This window comes from Bos taurus, chromosome 27, assembly GCF_002263795.3.
Source record: "Bos taurus isolate L1 Dominette 01449 registration number 42190680 breed Hereford chromosome 27, ARS-UCD2.0, whole genome shotgun sequence".
In the NCBI taxonomy this organism is placed as follows: Eukaryota; Metazoa; Chordata; class Mammalia; order Artiodactyla; family Bovidae; genus Bos; species Bos taurus.
The window spans coordinates 31258834-31277077 of NC_037354.1; the positions used below are offsets into that span (position 1 = coordinate 31258834).

Consider the following 18244-nt stretch of genomic DNA (forward strand, 5'->3'; position numbering starts at 1 on the left):
TCAAGATCAAAAAAAAAACTTTTAAAAAGTTCATTTAAAATATATAGATCATATTTTTCAATAACTAATGCTATCCAGAGTCCCTTATGGTCAGGAAGTTTCCAAAATGTAGGCTTCTGTCCTATCAAACAAACTCTCTCCACTTCATTAGTTCTGTGTATTCCAGACCCTACCTCTCTCTGCAGTATATTTATTTAATCAGGGCTCAACAAAATCCTAGGTAAGAAATATTAGTCTGGACTAGAGAAAGATTTAATGTCTGAGATCATAGAGTGGACCAACCATAAAAGAAATGGCAAGAACCCAATCAGGGAAGTGATTTAAAACAGAGTAATCTACTCTTGTAGAGAATTCAGTGCCCTCTGGGGTGTGCTGAGCAAAGTGAATTAATATAGACAGAGGAAACGTCTTTGTTTTGATCCTAAGTTTCCTCCTTAAAGTGACAAATTAAATCCATGTGTGTCTTCAAGAGCACTGAGACGTGTGATCAAGAAAATGACAGTGGCATGAACATCACCAAGATGCTTTATCATTAACCCTGGCCTTTCCCTTTCTCTGGAGAATTATATCATCCTAAGAAGAGCCCGGGGCCTACCCCCTAACCCCTATCCCTAACCCTAGCGTGCAGGGTTAGCATGCAATGGAATAGAAAATTACCATGATCATTTATAAAGGGTCAAATGATCATGGGGTAGCGAAAAGGGCTCTGAACTGGGAGTCAAGAGTCCTAGGTCTTACTTGTTTTGTTAAGTAGCTTGTGGCTTTGACAGATCTCTCTCCATCCCTTGACTTGTGTCCATAACTATCAGACAGATGTGGGGCGGGGCGTGGGGGTGGATTTTGAGCTAGGTGATCTCTAAGATTGATTTCAATATGAAAACTTGATTCTAATTTTCCATCTTAAATGTAGCTTTCCTATACATGTGTGTATGTATATGCAAATGAATTTCATCTTGTATACATGTGTATGTGTTTTATACATCTATATGTATAAGATAATAAATACCACTGCAGGTCAGTGCTGTCAGATATTTGCTTTTTACCAGTTTTGAGGAGACAGTCTAGTTCAATCACACCTAAGATTAGCCATTTGGATGATGACCATGCAGGCTGATGAGGGGACATCTTTTAGATCTGAAATCAAGGTAACCCCTCTCCTATCCACAGCAAAGTGGATAGCCAAACTGACAGCCTCTTCTAGGAACTGAGTCATCAAAGCAGGTCTCTAGCATCTACTCCATTCTCTTTGGTGAGAAGCTACAATGTCTTAGGAAATCCTGCATAAATTAGGAAATTTGGAGACCCTGACTTTGTAATGCTTGTAATTGAAAGTCCATAAAAGGCTGAGTAGCACTTATCCATTCAATAAATATTTATTGAATACCTACCATATTCGCTGGTGGCTCAGATGGTAAAGAATCTGCCTGTAATGCATGAGACCTGGGTTCAATCCCTGTGTGAGGAAGATCCTCGGGAGAAGGGAATGGCAACCCACTCCAGTATTTTTGCCTGGAGAATCCCATGGACAGAGGAGCCTGGTGGGCTACAGTCCATGGGGTCACAAGGGGTCAGACACAACTGAGCAAATAACACTTTCACCATATTCCCTTTACTGGTCCAGGCACTGGGATGGAAATGATGGAAAATACAGACTCTAGGTGCAAGTAACTTAGAGTGTGGGCTTCCCACGGGACTCAGTGGTAGAGATTCCACCTATCAACGCAGGAGACACAGGATATGGGTTCAGTCCCAGGGTTGGGAGGATCCCTTGGGGGAGTCCATAGGGTTGCAAAGAGTCAGACACAGCTGAGCACACACACAACTTAGAGTGCCGTGGCAGGTACATGTATGGCTGGCGGAAGGATGAGGAAGCTTGAAAGCGAAAGTGACAGGCGCTCAGTCATGTCCGACTCTTTGGGACCCATGGACTGTACAGTCCATGGGATTCTCCAGGCCAGAATACTGGAGTGGGTAGCCTTTCCCTTCTCCAGGGGATCTTCCCAACCCAGCGATCCAACCCAGGTCTCCCGAATTGCAGGCGGATTCTTTACCAGCTGAGCCACAAGGAAAGCCCTGAGGGAGCTTAGAATAAATCTACTAGTCAAAGATTCTCAATTCACAATTTCTTTTCCAACTTTTTTTTTTTCCTAAGAGATGACTGATGGCCTATGTATATCAGTTGCTAAGTATTTCTTTAGCAATTAGTGAATAGCCATCATAATAAACACCCTCCCAAATCTTACCACCACCCCTAATCCATTGCCTACACTGACCTCCCTGTGACCCAGCAACTAAAGGGACCAACCCAGACACACCATGACGCTATGTCAGGGCTGGTGCTTATTCTGATAGGATGCTTTCAAATGATTTTTTAAATAATTTGAATAATACTATTGCCTGACAGAAAATGGTCACCATGAAATTAATCAATAATTTATCCCCTTAAGCTTCAGTTACATACTCTGAACATTTTTGTTTAGTTTTCAGTGAATGCGCACGTGTGTGTATACACATGCATATTTTTCTGTTGTGGATGGGAGCAAGGGAATCAAAGCAAAATTTATAGGATGAAAAAAGGATTTTAATATGCAGCTTCCCTTGGAGCAGAGTTCAAAACATCGCCCTTTATCACTTTGAGGCCAACTGCTGATAAGAAAGTGTAGACACGTGCTTAAACGTCTTTGCAGTGACCCCAAAGCATGTGGTACTCTGTATATCCAGCAAGAAAACACACTAACTCACACAGAATCAGTGGGAATGGATAGGACTTTATAACAGAGGTGGTAGGAAATTTGGAAACTGAAATGATTTAGTTCAAAAATGAAATATGCAAATGCTCCCTGGAAGTATGGTCATTATGGATACTTATTTGTCTGAGTTTAGGAAATACAAAAGATATTTCTTAAAGAGATGTCAAATTTGAAAAAAGAAAGAGGGAGGAAAACAGTCACTCATGGCATATGAATCTTGTGCTTCAGCTGGGGTGTGATTCTGGAAGGTCTTTGTCATCAGAAGTCACATCCATGAACTGTTTCTTAGAGTACTCAGCTGACTTCCCCAAATTAATATGATGAGATCTTGAACAGTTCTTTGGTGGAAAATATCAATAGAACTGATGTTCATTCATTCATGTACATCTCAAATCTTACAGGTTTTTATTCAGGTGAGGGTTTTTGCCATTCCAGTCCTGGACTTTTCTCTAATTACCCAGCTATCTCTGAGGAAGCCAGCAATTCCTCTAACAAGACATAACCACCTGGGACAGCCTGTGAGGACTCTCTCAAAACCTCTTATTGTCTATACTTGTCCTACCTGGCTGGATGTGCTCAGAATGCACTTTTTAAATTTTCATTTTATATTGGAGTAGATTTGGTTAACAATGTCGTATCAGTTTCAGGTCACAGCAAAGTGATCTGGTTGTATATATCCATGTATCTTTTCTTTTCCAGATTCTTTTCCCATAGGGAGGGATAAATTGAGAGGTTGGGATTGACATATAGACACTGCTATTTGTAAGATAGATAACCAAAAAGACCTACTGTATAGCACAGGGACCTCTGCTCAAGAGTTCATTTTAAAAGGGGCAGCAGATCTTATGATGGTCTGTACAGGCTGGAGAGTGGGGAGAAGAAGCAAGAATTGAACTAACTGAAGTAACACATGGGGTAAATACAGTCACCAAAGAGTTCGTTCTGAGCAGGACCTTAAAAAAAGAGAAAAACACGAAGTGGAAATTAAGAAGTGAAAAGAGCAAAAAGAGAGACGTGCTGTGCTGTACAGTCTTGTAATTTTGCTGTGTTTCCCATCACTGGAAGAGTTGAAGAGTTTCAGGATGTTTACAAGAACTTGTGATGTGTTCCTACGTGTCCTAGAGCCTTAGTGAACTTCCAGCGTCCACAGGAGAATAAAATAGAATCTCTGCTTGTCATCTTCAGGGTCTGCCTGACACACTCAATCGTGGCGATATTGCCAATGCAGAGCAGACCTCGTGTTTATCCAATTATCTGCCAGTAATAACAAAGCAGGTCCACCAGATCCTGGGATTTCCTGCAACTTCAGAGAGCATAACACTGCTTCTTAATTAATGTCTTTGAGGAAGACAGAAAGCATGTGGAAATGAAGCACAGTGATAATCAATAACTTCTTTTCCTTCAATCAGTAATCAAGCAAATAGCATGTTAAAAAATTTTCCAGCATTCTAATATGAATATATTCAAACACATAAAAGTCTGTATCACCTAGATTCTACAATTAGCATCTGCTGTATTGCTTTGGGCTTCCCAGATGGCACAAATGTTAAAGAACCTGCTTAACAATGCAGGAAATGCAAGAGACTTGGGTTCAGACCCTGGGTCGGGAAGATCCCCTAGAGGAGGGCATGGCAACCCACTCCAGTATTCTTGCCTAGAGAATCCCATGGACAGAGGAGCCTGGTGGGCTACAGTCCATGGGGTGACAAAGAGTCGAATACGATTAAAGTGACTTAGCATGCACACATGCATATTGCTTTATCATAAACCTGTTCCTCTACCAACCCATCTTATTTTTGATACATTTCAAAATAGATTGTAGACATAGGTACATTTCACTCTTAAACACTTCTGCAAGCATACAATTGATTAGAGTTCAATATTTGTTTCATAGTCTTTTTGTTTAACTTTTTATTTCACACTGGAGTATAGCTGATTAACAATGCTGTGATAGTTTCGGGTGGACAGCAAAGGAACTCAGCCATATATATACTTGTGTTCATTCTCTCACAAACTATTTTCCCAACCAGACTGCCACAAAACATCGAGCAGAGTTCCTGTGCTATACAGTAGGATCTTGTTGGTTATCCGTTTTAAACATAGCAGTGTATACATGGCCACCCCTAACTATCCCTCCCCTCCACCCATCCCCCCTGGAAACCAGAAGTTTGTTCTCTAAGTCTGTGAGTCTGTTTCTGTTTGGTAAATAAGTTCATTTGTATCATTTTTTTGTAGATTCTGCATAGAAGCACTATCACATGATATTTGTCTTTCTCTGACTTACTTCACTTAGTATGATCATCTCTAGCCCCATCCATGTTGCTGCAAATGGCATTATTTCATTCTTTTAAATATGATTTTCCTCTTCAGAACCCATAACTAATGGTGATGACAGAAGTATAAAATCAAATGAACACTTATGAAGTACTATATTTTGACAAACCTATGCTTGGTATATTAGTGACGTTAGGTAAGATAAACTGTCCAGAGAAGGGAGAGATGCCTTTGAACAGAGTAGTAATCACCAAAGATTTCATGAAGGAAGCAGGAACTGATCTATGCATTGGAGACAGGACATGTTTACGTAGGAGGTTTGGAGGGAGGAGGGCATCCAGAGGCAACAGCTTGGATAGAAGCACTGAGAGTTCATGGATTGATCAGACGAGAACATGGACTTTTCTTGAGGTGCAGTGGTAACTGAGTCATATTTGGTGGGGTGGGACCAGTTAATAGAAAACCATAAAGGTAGGCAGATAAATTGGCCACAATTCAGAGGCAATGTAGATTCATGGTAGATTCTTGCTTAATGATGCTAGAAAACTATTCCAGCAAATGAACTAGCCAGAGAGAATGGGCAAAGAAGACTGACTCTTCCACAGACTTTAGAATTGGTGCTAAATAATTTGTGATTACAAAGATTGGAGGGTCAATTAAAATAAAATTGAATTCAAGACATATTTTGGGGAGTGGGGTGGTGAAAAAGGCTCCAAAGCCTTCATCAATCCACATGGTCAATGAAGAAGGAAATAATAAAAGTGGTCTTTGAAGATGAAAACAGGGGGCATGTCTGGTTTAGTGAAAAGAATGGTGATCATGAGCTCTAATGACATGTGTCAACTGTTGCCCTGAGGAGAGAGCTATGCCAGGGTCTCTCCTGGTGGGTATTTGGTCCACACAGAGTGGCTTTGATGGCTGAATCTCAAGAAATGTGTATGGTGTACAAAACCCATAGGAGCCAATTTCAAATAATCGCAAGACACAGGTTTTGAGGGCAGCCCCTTGCCCAGTCTGTGGTTGGAGACTGAACACTCCATCCGCATCTGTCATCTTGTGACATCTCCGCAGCGTAATGGTCCAAAAACCCACTCTACACACATGGCATCTCTCCTCGGTCTTGCTTGCTCTGATCTGGAGGATGTGGGCTGCACGTAGCTGGCCATGTTTGTTCCCTGGCAGAGAAAGGATAAGACTGGATGTGGGTGGATAGGTAGGTGGGAAGGTAGGAATGCAACCATAAATAGCTTGTAAGAACAATGGATACCATGGAAATGCTTTGGGAGCATCCTGTATAACAAAGGGAGCCAAAAATTAAAGAAAGGTGGGAAAGAAATGAATCACCACCAAAAATAAAGAGGTAGATTGTTCTCTCTCCCTCTCTCTGCCTCTGCGTCTCTTTCTCCCCTTCCCTTCCTTTCTCTTATGTATAAATATGCATATACACCTCTACACACATACTCTCACCACACACATAGTGAGACACAAAGCAATATTTGCAATACATCACTGAGACAAAAGCAGGCTGCAGAACAATATATAAAAGACAGTTCCATGTCTTTGAGGGTAAAAATGATCAATTACTGTCGATCAATTTCATGTGGTTTTCTGCTAATATATGTAGAAGCATCTATGTTTGCATATCATTTTACACATATAAAATCACAAGGGAAAAAAGAGCTTAGACTTGTATATATCATTTAGCATAATGGTGGTTATCTCTTGATGGTGGAATTAGGCAGGGTTTTCTTGCACTTATCTATTTTTTTTGATATAATAACTGCAGTAACTATAAATAAAAAAGTTTTGAAGAAAGCATAACAATTTAAAATGCTATTAAGAAACACTTTTTTGCATCTTTAGCTTTTACATCTTTAGCAAAATCATTAGAAGACTGAGTTATAATTCCTTATTATCAATTTCCATTTACCCAGTAGATATTCTTGGTGTATATGTTAGACCCTGTGAAAACTGGTAGGATTTCCCCAAACCACAGATCAGCTGCCACTGGCTCAGAATTACATTTCTCTGCCTCTAAGATCCTTCTGGACCCATCTGTACACTCCAGCTGCCCCAGAGCCTCTTAAAGAGGCAGAGAGGAACCAGAGTAGAGTACACAGAGCCTTGGATTTTATTAGGAAGTGGGGGTGCCCTCAGTAATCACAAATACACAAATCCCAGTTAATTAGAAGTTCTTGGAGGATGGCCCAGGCATGGGTATTAAAAAACAAAAACAAAAACCTCCCAGATAATTGTAATGTGCAGCCCATGTGAAGAACCACGGCTTTCATAGATTAATTTACTAAAGGGGTCATTTGAACCATGGCCTTGGAGAGAGGTGAAATTAAAACACGATTTGGTTGACCAAGGCCAGTAGCTGCGTGGCCCTGAGCCTTGTGAGAAAATGATTATGCAAAGAGAATGAAAGGACATGACCCGTGAGGTGAGCTGTTCTTGCATAACACCATGAGGTCTGGGAGCGGATAGTGAGGAGCCCTCTCTGGAGTTCACGGTAGAACAATCTCTAATCAGACATTTCAAGCTAGGAAAACGGTCTCTGAGAGCAGCTTGCTGATGAGATACTGGCATTTCACAAAGTACAGCAGAACCCAGTGTTGATGCTGATGCCAGGGGACTAAAGCCCTCGTGGGCACCAGTGACTTCCAACCTTTCCCATGAGAAGATGCAGGCGAACACATGTGCCAGATCTTAGCATTGTCACCAATGATAGAGAAGCAGCCATTTGAACACTTCACTCTGTTTCTGAAATTCATTTTATGTGGATTTGTATGGAATGTCTTTGGTAGTTATTCTAAAGATTTATAGGGGTGGAAGCTAGGGCACATGGAGGTCTTCTTGTCCCTGTCCTTTTTATATATCAGAGTAAAGTTGCAACTTGCCCTTGGTGCCAGCAAGCAGAGGCCAGGAGTCAGCACACATTCCTTTTGTGTTTGGGGGTTTTGGGTTTTTTGGCTGCGCCGGGTCTTAGTTTTGGCATGTAGGTCTTCGTTGCAGCATGTGGAATGTTTAACTGGGGCATGTTGGATCTGAGTTCCCTGACTGGGGACTGAAGCTGGGATCCCTGCATTGAGAGCGCAGAGTCTTAACCATAGGACCACCAGGGAAGTCGTTAGGCACATGTTTCTTTATGTGTTCAACTACCCCTGAAATTCACTAGAGTTTCTGACTTGGAGCTGTGCCTGGTTCCCATGCAGCAGCACGTGGGTCACTTGTGTCCTCTGAACAAGTATGATGATCATATTTATAAAGTTAAAGTTATAGTATTACTTATAAACTACTATTTATCAATGCTAAACGTGTGCTAGCCCTCTGCTTCATGGCTTCCGGGTTCTGTTCAATCCCCGGATCCAACCTTTAAGAACCTTATTTCTCCCACTTTACTGTGGGGAACACTGAGGTCACAGAGATAGATGAAGACAACCTGAGACTTCTGATCCCGAGAGTCTGCGCAAATCCCACTGCCAATGATGACGACCCCAGAGCTGGAGGTCGCGAGGTCAGAGAACAGTGTGGTCCTCTGTCCGGGGTCCTTAGCCTTGGAATTTTCATCCCCAACCACACTTCTCATTTTTCAGAACTGTACCAGGTAGAACCACCCCGTTTTTGTTTTTGTTTTTACAGCTATATTCAATGTATTTTTCCTAAAAGTAGTTATATATCTCACCTGTTTTTAATCGATTTTCATTTTGCTACCCGGCATAATCTTCATTTCTGTGGTTTAGTGGGAAGAAAATACTGTTAAGCGCAGCCAGAGCTCCGAACAGCTGTTCTGCATGTCTCTTTGAGTGGCCCTAGCAATGCCTCACTTTCAGATGTCTCAGCCTTGGCCTGCCAGCAGGGCTGTGCCCATGCCAAATGCTTTCCGATAGCGTGCAATAAGCAAAAACTGAAGTCAGGTTAAAACCACCAAAGTCGTTTTATTCTGATTCTTGAGTGCATTAGCATCTGGACCTTGGGAGTTTCCACCTGCTCTCAGGAAAACTAATATGGCATTGAATCTGTGCAGTCAGGGAAATGCAAGCTTTGGGCTTAAAGAAACCTGACTGTAAGAATCTGATCATATCAATTTAAACAAATTATCTTTTGTGAGGATTTTTTTTTCAAGATTTTTTTGAATGGGCCATTTTTTAAAGTCTTTATTGAATTTGTGACAATAATAGTTTCTGTTATATGTTTTGGGGTTTTTTTGGCCGTGAGGCATGTGGGATCTTAGCTCTCTAACCAGGAATCAAACCCACATGCCCTGCCCTTGGAGATGAAGTCCCAATCACTGGACCACCAGAGAAGATCCAGGATTTCCTTTTTAAAAAAGATTGGCCAGAAATCACCCTTAGTCAGTGAACTGTCCCCTTACTGTAAAACAAACAAAACAAAACAAAACAATGGTGGTCCATTTGCAGAAGTAGGATTTACACACAACTTTTAAAAGCTACCTCCATCACAAAACAGATGGCAAAATACACAAGAGTTGTATCTGAAACACATGGCAAGGGTTTTCTGTCAAAATCAGTCTTTAGGGCAGGAGTGGGCTAGGGTAAGAGATATTCCGTGAAGGATTTGGAGCCTAGCTATGACTGTCTGCCTGGGAGGGGTTAAGATGCAGTCAGCCAGATAATATTTACAAAGTTCTCAGATATGTAATGTGTGAGATTTGATTCCGTTCAAAACATAATCCAGAATGACAGTGTCTCACCCTGCTTGGCTTGCCTTCAGGCTAACAGGGGAAGGAGAGAACCCAGGGTGACCTTTCAAGGTCCCCTACTTGATGGCACTCTCTGAATGTTAGCAACAGTTCCTGTGCTTGCCATCTGATGGGGTTCCATCGACACCCTAAGAAGCCACCAATGAGAAAGGTGACGCACCCTGCAGATCCTCTGGAATTTAACATACAGTCTGAAGTGTAGTCTTCCTGGGTTTCTGCCTGGTGGTAGAGTCGTGTTGGCCTGGGATGGGACCAAGGGCAGGGTAGTGGTCAGTGGAGGGACTGTGGTGTAAGGCAGACAGAGTCCCAGGCACCGTGTCTCCAAGTGATTTGCAAGATGACTGCGAATTATTCAGTGATGGAAGATGGCAGGAAGATGGTGGATGAAGAGACGTGAAAAGAATATATGGATAAATATAAGGATAAATATGTCTAGCTCACTTTAGAAAAGATTGAGTGTCTCTTCTCTGTATCCATCTCAGCTGACCACTGCCCTGCTCAATACCAGGATCAGAAGAACACCTTTCCATTAAGATCATCCGCATTTTAACAGATAATTGAGATCTGAAACAAAACATAATTTCTTAAAAACAAACCTTCAACACACTCACTATACCACATCTATACCCAACAAGAACAGGAAAAAAAAAAAAACCAGCAGAGTTTGGAACTATTTACCTAGGCCATGGTAACTGCAAACCAATGCGGGATCCCTTTAAATATTTATTCATGATTCATTTTTCTACCATCATATGTAGTGAAATGCATTCCTTACCTGAGCAGACTTCTGGCTGGATATAAAACAGGGCAGGCTGCAAGCTCACTGCTCTCATCATGCTGATAAGAATCTGGCAAATGCAACAGAGAGAAACTCTAGTAAGCCTGAGGGAATTTTATTTTAAAAGAATGAAGCAATCATCCTAGAAAAAATACTGCCAAAGAGAAAAAATTTTTTTAAATTAGAATGAAAAGGAAAAATAGGAACAACATAATCCATAGTGTCTGCAGAAAGAAAGTGTTTCCTTTATAGAGGTAGACGTGAAGGGATATAGAATATATATCTGCTCCATGTGAATTTATTAAATGCAACTTTCTTTTTTTTTTCTCTTTCTTTTAGATAAAAAACCTCTTCATGAAATAAAACCCCAAAGTAAGTTATTTTTCCTCTTGCGGATATCATTTGTTCTCATATTTGCTGCTTTACTGTTATATTTGTTTAAAAGCCAAACAGAATTGCAGTTCCTACGAAAGATCCAGGGCTCTTGGGGGGAGGTTTCTTCTTGTTGGGTTTGGAGTCACGTATCAGAGGTTAAAATGGAAAAGAAATATGCACACCCCTCCCCTCCTTCAGATTAAATCTCTGCTTTGATTCTGTCCACTGGTAGCAGTCCATTTCTCTACAGATGTCATCTAGGACTCTTATTTCTGAGATTTATCTCATTAAAATTTATAAATATTTGTCAGTACAGGCTTTCACAAGAGCAACCTTGAACAGTAGCCTGATTACAGAACTTTCCATCTAGGAGTGGAAGGGGGCGCCTGAGAGATCAACCCTGAAATCCATGGCAACTGATTAGATTAAGAGCCACAGTGAAATAGCCAGGAATTGAACCTAATGGGGGGGGAGGGGTAGATGCTGGCTGGAGCTCTCTGTCTACTGGCTTGCTTCCTGGCGAAGACTCTGCCTTCCCTCCATCTTGGGCATCTACCAGATTTGGGGAAGGAGCACAGCTGGAATGATTGGCAGCTCCACCTTCAGCCTCATGGTGCTCAGACCTGGCTGAACTTGGGGGCCACCTGGAAGCCTTTTATAAATCCCAGTTCCTGGGTTGTCACCCCAGGGAAATCACATGAGAAGAGATTTAGAACCCAAGAATCCTCAGTTTTAAAAGCTCCCTAGGGGATTTCAATGTGAAGCTCAGATTGAGAACCAGTGTCTTAAAAAAATATTCTCAAAACTTAGATAAGCAACCACATGCATCAGAATCTTGGGATATGGTGGAAGCTGGTTAAATATGACCCTCAAAAAAATAGAACAAATTAATCTGAATCCCTGGTACAGGGTCAGGGAGAGCTCTTGAGAATCTACATTTTAATATGTTCCCCCAGTGACTCTCAGAAATATGTAAAGTATATCAGGGTGTCATATAGATGTCAAAGTCCACCTGGAAGGGCATCAGCAGTATAGCTCTTAGCACTGGGAGAGTTTGGTTTGTAAAGCTTGTGAAAGATGTTCTTGACTAGTATCTCCCATTTTAGTCTAAACCGAACAGCTTTTGATCTTTTAAATCCTAGGGTATTAAAATTCAAATAGCTTGGGAGACTTAACAGCTTTTATTAGCCACCTTCTTTGAAAGAATTAAGACCCCTGAAGATAGACAGAAATTGGTATCCAGGGAACAAGGGTCAGGAGGCATCAGAGAAAAAGATACACTAAAGCTGTGACGTTCCTATTTCAGATGTTGCTCCAGGCAGGCTTGAGATAGAAGGGTGCCATGACTTCCAGAGTCGGAGAACTCCGCCAAACAACAGAAACAAGCTTTCTTAATTTGTTTTCCCTAGCATCTGCTGCCCATGGGCAGCGGCTTTTAAGTCATGCATGGTGGATTTGGAACTCCATAGGAAGACAGACGATGTGGAACCCTGGTTGTGTGTTGTGTGTGTGTGTGCGTGCGTGCGCACATGTGGAGAGAGGGAGAAGGAGCAGGTCTATGAATATTTATCTGGTCAAGACCTCGGGGTTTCCCTGGAGTAAGTGGAATCCTTCACCAATGCCTCCTGATCATAGAGTGCCCCGCCCCCGCATCCCCTGGTCCCCATGTCAAGCACAAGCAAAATTATGGGTAGCCATGTGGCAGCCAATATGTGTGTATGTTTTAAAGATATTTTTATTTATTTCGTGGCTGTGCTGGGTCTTCTTTGCTGTGCACAGGTCTTCTCCAATTGCCCGTGAGCGGGGACTACTTTTTAGTTGTCCTGAGTGGGCTTCTCATTGCTGTGGCTTCTCTTGTGGCGAAAGGGCTTCAGTCATTGCGGCTCCTGGGCTCTCGCACACAGGCTCAGCAGTTGCCATGCACAGGCTGAGTTACTCCGTGGCATATGGGATCTTCCCGGACCAGGGATTGAACCTGTGGCTCCTGCACTGGCCGGTGGCTTCTTTACCACTGAGCCACCAGGGAACCCTGCATGTGTATTTTTTTAAAATTAATTTCACGCTTAGTTTGTGAGTCCAGTGCTGTTCTAATTTGGTTACATCTGTACATCCAGCCATGAAACCCCCAGGAGCTATTTCTAGTCCTCAGGGACTTCCTGAATGAGTTTTTGCTTGGGGTTCTCACTCCTGTACACCGTGCTTAATTGGTGGATACTGCTGCAGACTCGCTTAAACTGTTTTAATTTGTGATTTTCTAAAAATAAAACCTTAACAGAATCAATGTGATTGCAGAAGGCTCCCAGAGGCACACGATCAGGGTTCTGGAGGCTGCGTGGTTAGGAGTGCATCATACAGAGGCAGGCTGCAGTTTTGTTTGGTGAAAAGGGGGGCTTCGTCGAAGACTCCATGAATCATCACTGATGCAAAATCAAAGTCAATTATGAAGATAATTGAGAAACAACCTTTCTCTATATATAGCCGTGCACGTGATCCTCTGCAAGGCGGGGCGGGTGGAAGCCATCTCTCAGAGCCTCCCGCACAGATCCATGTGAGGCAGACTGAGGAACCGGCTCTGAGTCGTGGGGAGGTGTGAAAAGAAAGTGAAGTCTGAAGGTATCTGTTGGCAAATCATAATGACAAACTGGGGGAAATCTGTGCTCGGCATCGCTCATGAAAGCACTTATTGTAAATGAGATAATTTAATCAATTACGTTTCCTAATGTACTAAACTGAATGTTTCATTTTCTGCTTCTGCACATCTTAAATTATCTTCAGGTGCTTTATGAGATTTAATCATAGTTAATAGAAACTTCATTACCATCAAATGTGCTTTCAATAAATGTTGTGTAACAATGTCAGGAAGTGCAGTAAAATATAGTAGGTTCTGAATGGCAAACACGCACCCCCGGAGTCAGGCTGAGAAATGGTCACATGCATACAGTGAGACTCCCGGAGGCTTGGGAATGAGGCTTTGCTAAGAAGCTCCCCAAGGAGCAGCTGGTTCAGCAAGTTCACCTTAGGGATGAAAAGGAGTCAGGTACCCCCCTAGAAAACAGCTCAGAATGTATTCTTTCTCCATCTCCTTCCCACGTAGTTTGGTAACTAATAGAAACACACACTAAGCCCAAATCCCATTCCCTGGTCAATTACCTCCAGGATTTTGCCAGTTGAATGTCTCCCAGTTACCCAGATCTCAGCTTTTTCAAAACTGAATGCGTCCTTCTCTGTCTCTGTTTTTAACCCAGGCCTCCTCCCATCTTCTCTCATTCAGTGAATGCTGTGCCTTCAACTTGGTAGGGTCCCACACCTGCACAGCCGCCTAGACTGCTGTCTTTTTCCTCTCCTTTCTCCAGCTCAGTACTCAGTGAATCACCACCGTCTAACCATTCTGCCATGCAGATAGATCAAGTTCACCAACTCACTCCATTTTCTGTCTTCCATACCCCTCCCTCCATTCGGCATCTTTTTATTGAGTATCCCCCATGGGTGTGGACATGTTCTAGGTGGTGGAGAATCAGTTTTGAGCCTGCCAGATACAGTTTCTGCTCCCATGAAGCCTGCAGATCTAGTGAGGGAGATGGAAAAAAAAACACAGAAAATTATATATAGAAGGCTGGGTTCCATGGAGGTGGTGACAAGTGTCATTAAGAGAAATAAAGCAGAAGAGGCTCAGGTAGGGATGGAGGGAGTGTTACTTTTTTGTGTAAGCTGTTCAGAGAAGGTCTCTGCAGTAAAATCACCTTAAGAAGACACCTGAAGAAAAGCAAGGGAACAGACATTCTGGATATCTGGGAGGAGAATATCCAGGGCAAGGAAGAGTGGGATGCCAAGGCTGTGTGATGGGAGGCTGCTGTGGTATCCAAGGAACAATTAGGCTAGGTATCTGAGCAGAGAGGCAAAGGAAAGAGGCATAATAGCTCAGGTCACAGAAGTGGGGCATGGGGGGAAAGTACCAAGTGTATTATAGGCCATGGTAACGACTTTGACCTTTACTGTGAGTGAGATGGAAAGCTATTGAAGGTGTTTATTCATAGTAACGTGACCTAATATTTTCAAAGATAAACTCTACCCACTGCATGGAATGTAAACATACAGGGAACCAGAGCAGAAACAAGGAGATCTGTTACAATGATCTGTTATAACAAGAGTCTATTCCAATAATCTAGGCTATTACAATATAACTTATAACCTAGATTCAAGATCAGTGTGGCTTGGGCTGGATAGAGAACATTGGAAATTGTAGAAAAGGTCCATAATCTGGATATCTTTGGGAGGCAGAGTCAAAAGGAGTTGCCAATGCATTAGATAGAGTATGAGAGAAAGAAAAGCATCAGGAATGATTCCAAAATTTGAGCTATGCAACCTGAAGGATGGGCTGGCCATTACTGATCTGGGGCGAACTTGGTTTAGCATATCTGGAGGGAGACTCAAGAGTTCAGCGTTATAAATGCTACATTTAAGATACTTCTTAAACAGTCAGTTGAATATATGAGTCTGGAGGTCAGAGGAGAATCCTAGCAGTGACATAAATCTGGGGCTTGTCAGTGTCCAGAGGATATTTAAAACCAATAGGTTGAATGAGATCACTGGATAATGAGTGTGAACAGAGAACATATCTGAGGCCTCGGCCCTGAAAGATATCCACACTGAGATATAGGGCAGGTCAGAAGTTACTGCACAGGAGACAGAAAAGTAATAGCCAGCGAATGAGAGAAAAGCCAAGTAAAAGGAAAATGGTGTCCAGACAAAACTGAATATTCGGGACAGCTTTCTTCCTAACCGGGATTTCTACCATAGCTTCCAGTATCTGGAGTTGGCTGATGTCAGTTTATCTGATCTTTTAAAAAAAAAACATCAATTCTGGTCACATCACTTCCATGTTTAAACCTTTACAAGAGCTGAACATTATTTTTAAGATAAAGTACAAGGTATCTACTGTCTATGGGATCTGGTCTCAGATGGCATTGTTTGGTCATATCAGCTTCTCTCAAGCTGCTTAATCATTAGGTATTTCCCTTTCTACCCTATCAACTTCCTATATTCTTCCACCAAACAAAGCTTCTTAGTTCTCTGAACACCCTGGGCCCATTTGGGCATATAGTCCTTTATATGTTGTTATGTCTGCCAGAAAACTTTCCCTCCACCTAATCTTACTGTGTTGAATGAATCCTTCCTTCAGGCTTCGGCTTGGGTCTTGCCTCTGCAAAGCCCCTAAAGGCTGAGTTAGTTACACCTCTAACTGGCCGATTGTCAAGCAGTTTCCCTATTTCTACCCTGTATGTTCATTGCGTTTATCCCAGGCTGAATTCCCTCTCTGATAGACATCCTTCCGGTCATCTGGTAGACAGTATAGGGTCTGTTCACCCTTATGCTTGTGGCATTTACCACCCTCCCCACGTGGCACAGTGGTAAAAAACCTGCCTGCCAATGCAGGAGATGCAAGAGACATGGTTTCAGTCCCTGGGTCGGGAAGATCCCCTGGAGGAGGGCGTGGCAACCCACTCCAGTAATCTGACCTGGAAGATCCCATGAACAGAGGAGCCTGTTGGGCCATAGTCCCTGGGGTCACAAAAGAGTCAGACACGACTTAGCGGCTGAGCACGCACGCAGTAGTAGGTATTAGATGTTCAATCCATACTTATTATTATGGTCTTACATCTTCCCACTAACTCCTCACTGAGGCTTTTATTGTTAAGGTGAAAATAAAGACTTTGCTTTTATGTATTTATTTTAACTCATTCGTGTAGTAGATATTTATTGCACAGTTATTCTGTATAAATAGTCTTGGCCCCGTGAAGCGTGAAGGAAACAATAAGAAATGTTTCTTTCCTACAACCTCAGTACAAAGTACAAGATGACAAGTGATTTGAGAAGAGGGGAAGTAAGGAGGCAGTATTTAATAATCATCTATTTGGTGCCCAGTGCTAGGTGACAGTCCAAATGGGAAGTTTCCCAGAACATTTCTATCAAAGAATGACCCCAATGTGTCCTTGTGTATTGGTCGCTCAGTCATGTCCGACTCTTTGCGACTCCATGGATTGTAGCCCACCAGGCTCCTCTGTCCATGGAATTCTCCAGGCAGGAATCCTGAAGTGGGTTTCCATTTCCTTCTCCAGTGTGTCCTTACAGTCTAGAAATTAGGTATTTCTCGTCGCCTTACTGACAGTCCACTCTACATCTTTTCCCCCAAGTACACTGCTTTCATCTATGGTGGAATAAAGTGGATTCTGGGAATACACATTCTTGGGTTAGAGAACTCCTCAAAAGATGCAGAGTCCATACTGGCAGGTTGGACATTCTTTTTCATGCTGTATAGACTTGAATGGTACCTTGAACACATAGAACTATCTGCAACCTTGAACCATGCAGGCATGCTCGCTCAGCCACGCACTCATGTCTAACTCTTCATCACCCTATAGACTATAGCCTGCCAGGCTCCTCTGTCCATGGGATTTTCCAGGCAAGAATACTGGAGCAGGTTGCCATTTTCTCCTCCAGGGAATCTTCCTGACCCAGGATCAAACCCACATCTCCTGTGGCTCCTGCACTGGCAGGCAGATTCTTTACCACTGAGCCACCTGGGAAGCCCACATTGAACCATCAGTTCAGTTCAGTTCAGTCTCTCAGTCCGTGTTCGACTCTTTGCGACTCGATGAATCGCAGCACGCCAGGCCTCCCTGTCCATCACCAACTCCTGGAGTTTACTCAAACTCATGTCCATCATGTCACTGATGCCATTCAGCCATCTCATCCTCTGTTGTCCCCTTCTCCTCCTGCCCCCAATCCCTCCCAGCATCAGGGTCTTTTCCAATAATTCAAATCTTTACATGATGTGGCCAAAGTATTGGAGTTTCAGCTTCAACATCAGTCCTTCCGATGAACACCCAGGACTGATCTCCTTTAGAATGGACTGGTCGGATATCCTTGCAGTCCAAGGGACTGTCAAGAGCCTTCTCCAACACCACAGTTCAAAAGCATCAATTCTTCGATGCTCAGCTTTCTTTACAGTCCAACTCTCACATCAATACATGACCACTGTAAAAACCATAGCCTTGACTAGGCGGACCTTTGTTGGCAAAGTAATGTCTCTGCTTTTGAATATGCTATCTAGGTTGGTCATAACTTTCCTTCCAAGGAGTGTCTTTTAATTTCATGGCTACAATCACCATCTGCAGTGATTTTGGAGCCCCCAAAAATAGTCAGCCACTGTTTCCCCATCTATTTCCCATGAAGTGATGGGACCAGATGCCATGATCTTAGTTTTCTGAATGTTGAGCTTTAATATCTTTAAATTCTCAGCAGACTTCTAGGTCTTTAAACTAACATTAGGTGATTGGCATCAAT

The 18244-nt window shown here is 42.6% G+C and overlaps 1 protein-coding gene across 1 annotated transcript in view; it reads left to right on the forward strand.

Moving 5' to 3' along the window:
- UNC5D (unc-5 netrin receptor D) overlaps nucleotides 1-18244 on the forward strand; it is a 637872-nt gene that overhangs the window by 526274 nt on the left and 93354 nt on the right. The window contains exon 8 of the mRNA NM_001192518.3: nucleotides 10865-10897. Within this exon, the coding sequence (NP_001179447.1) occupies nucleotides 10865-10897 (33 nt within the window). The remainder of the gene's footprint in view (nucleotides 1-10864; nucleotides 10898-18244) is intronic.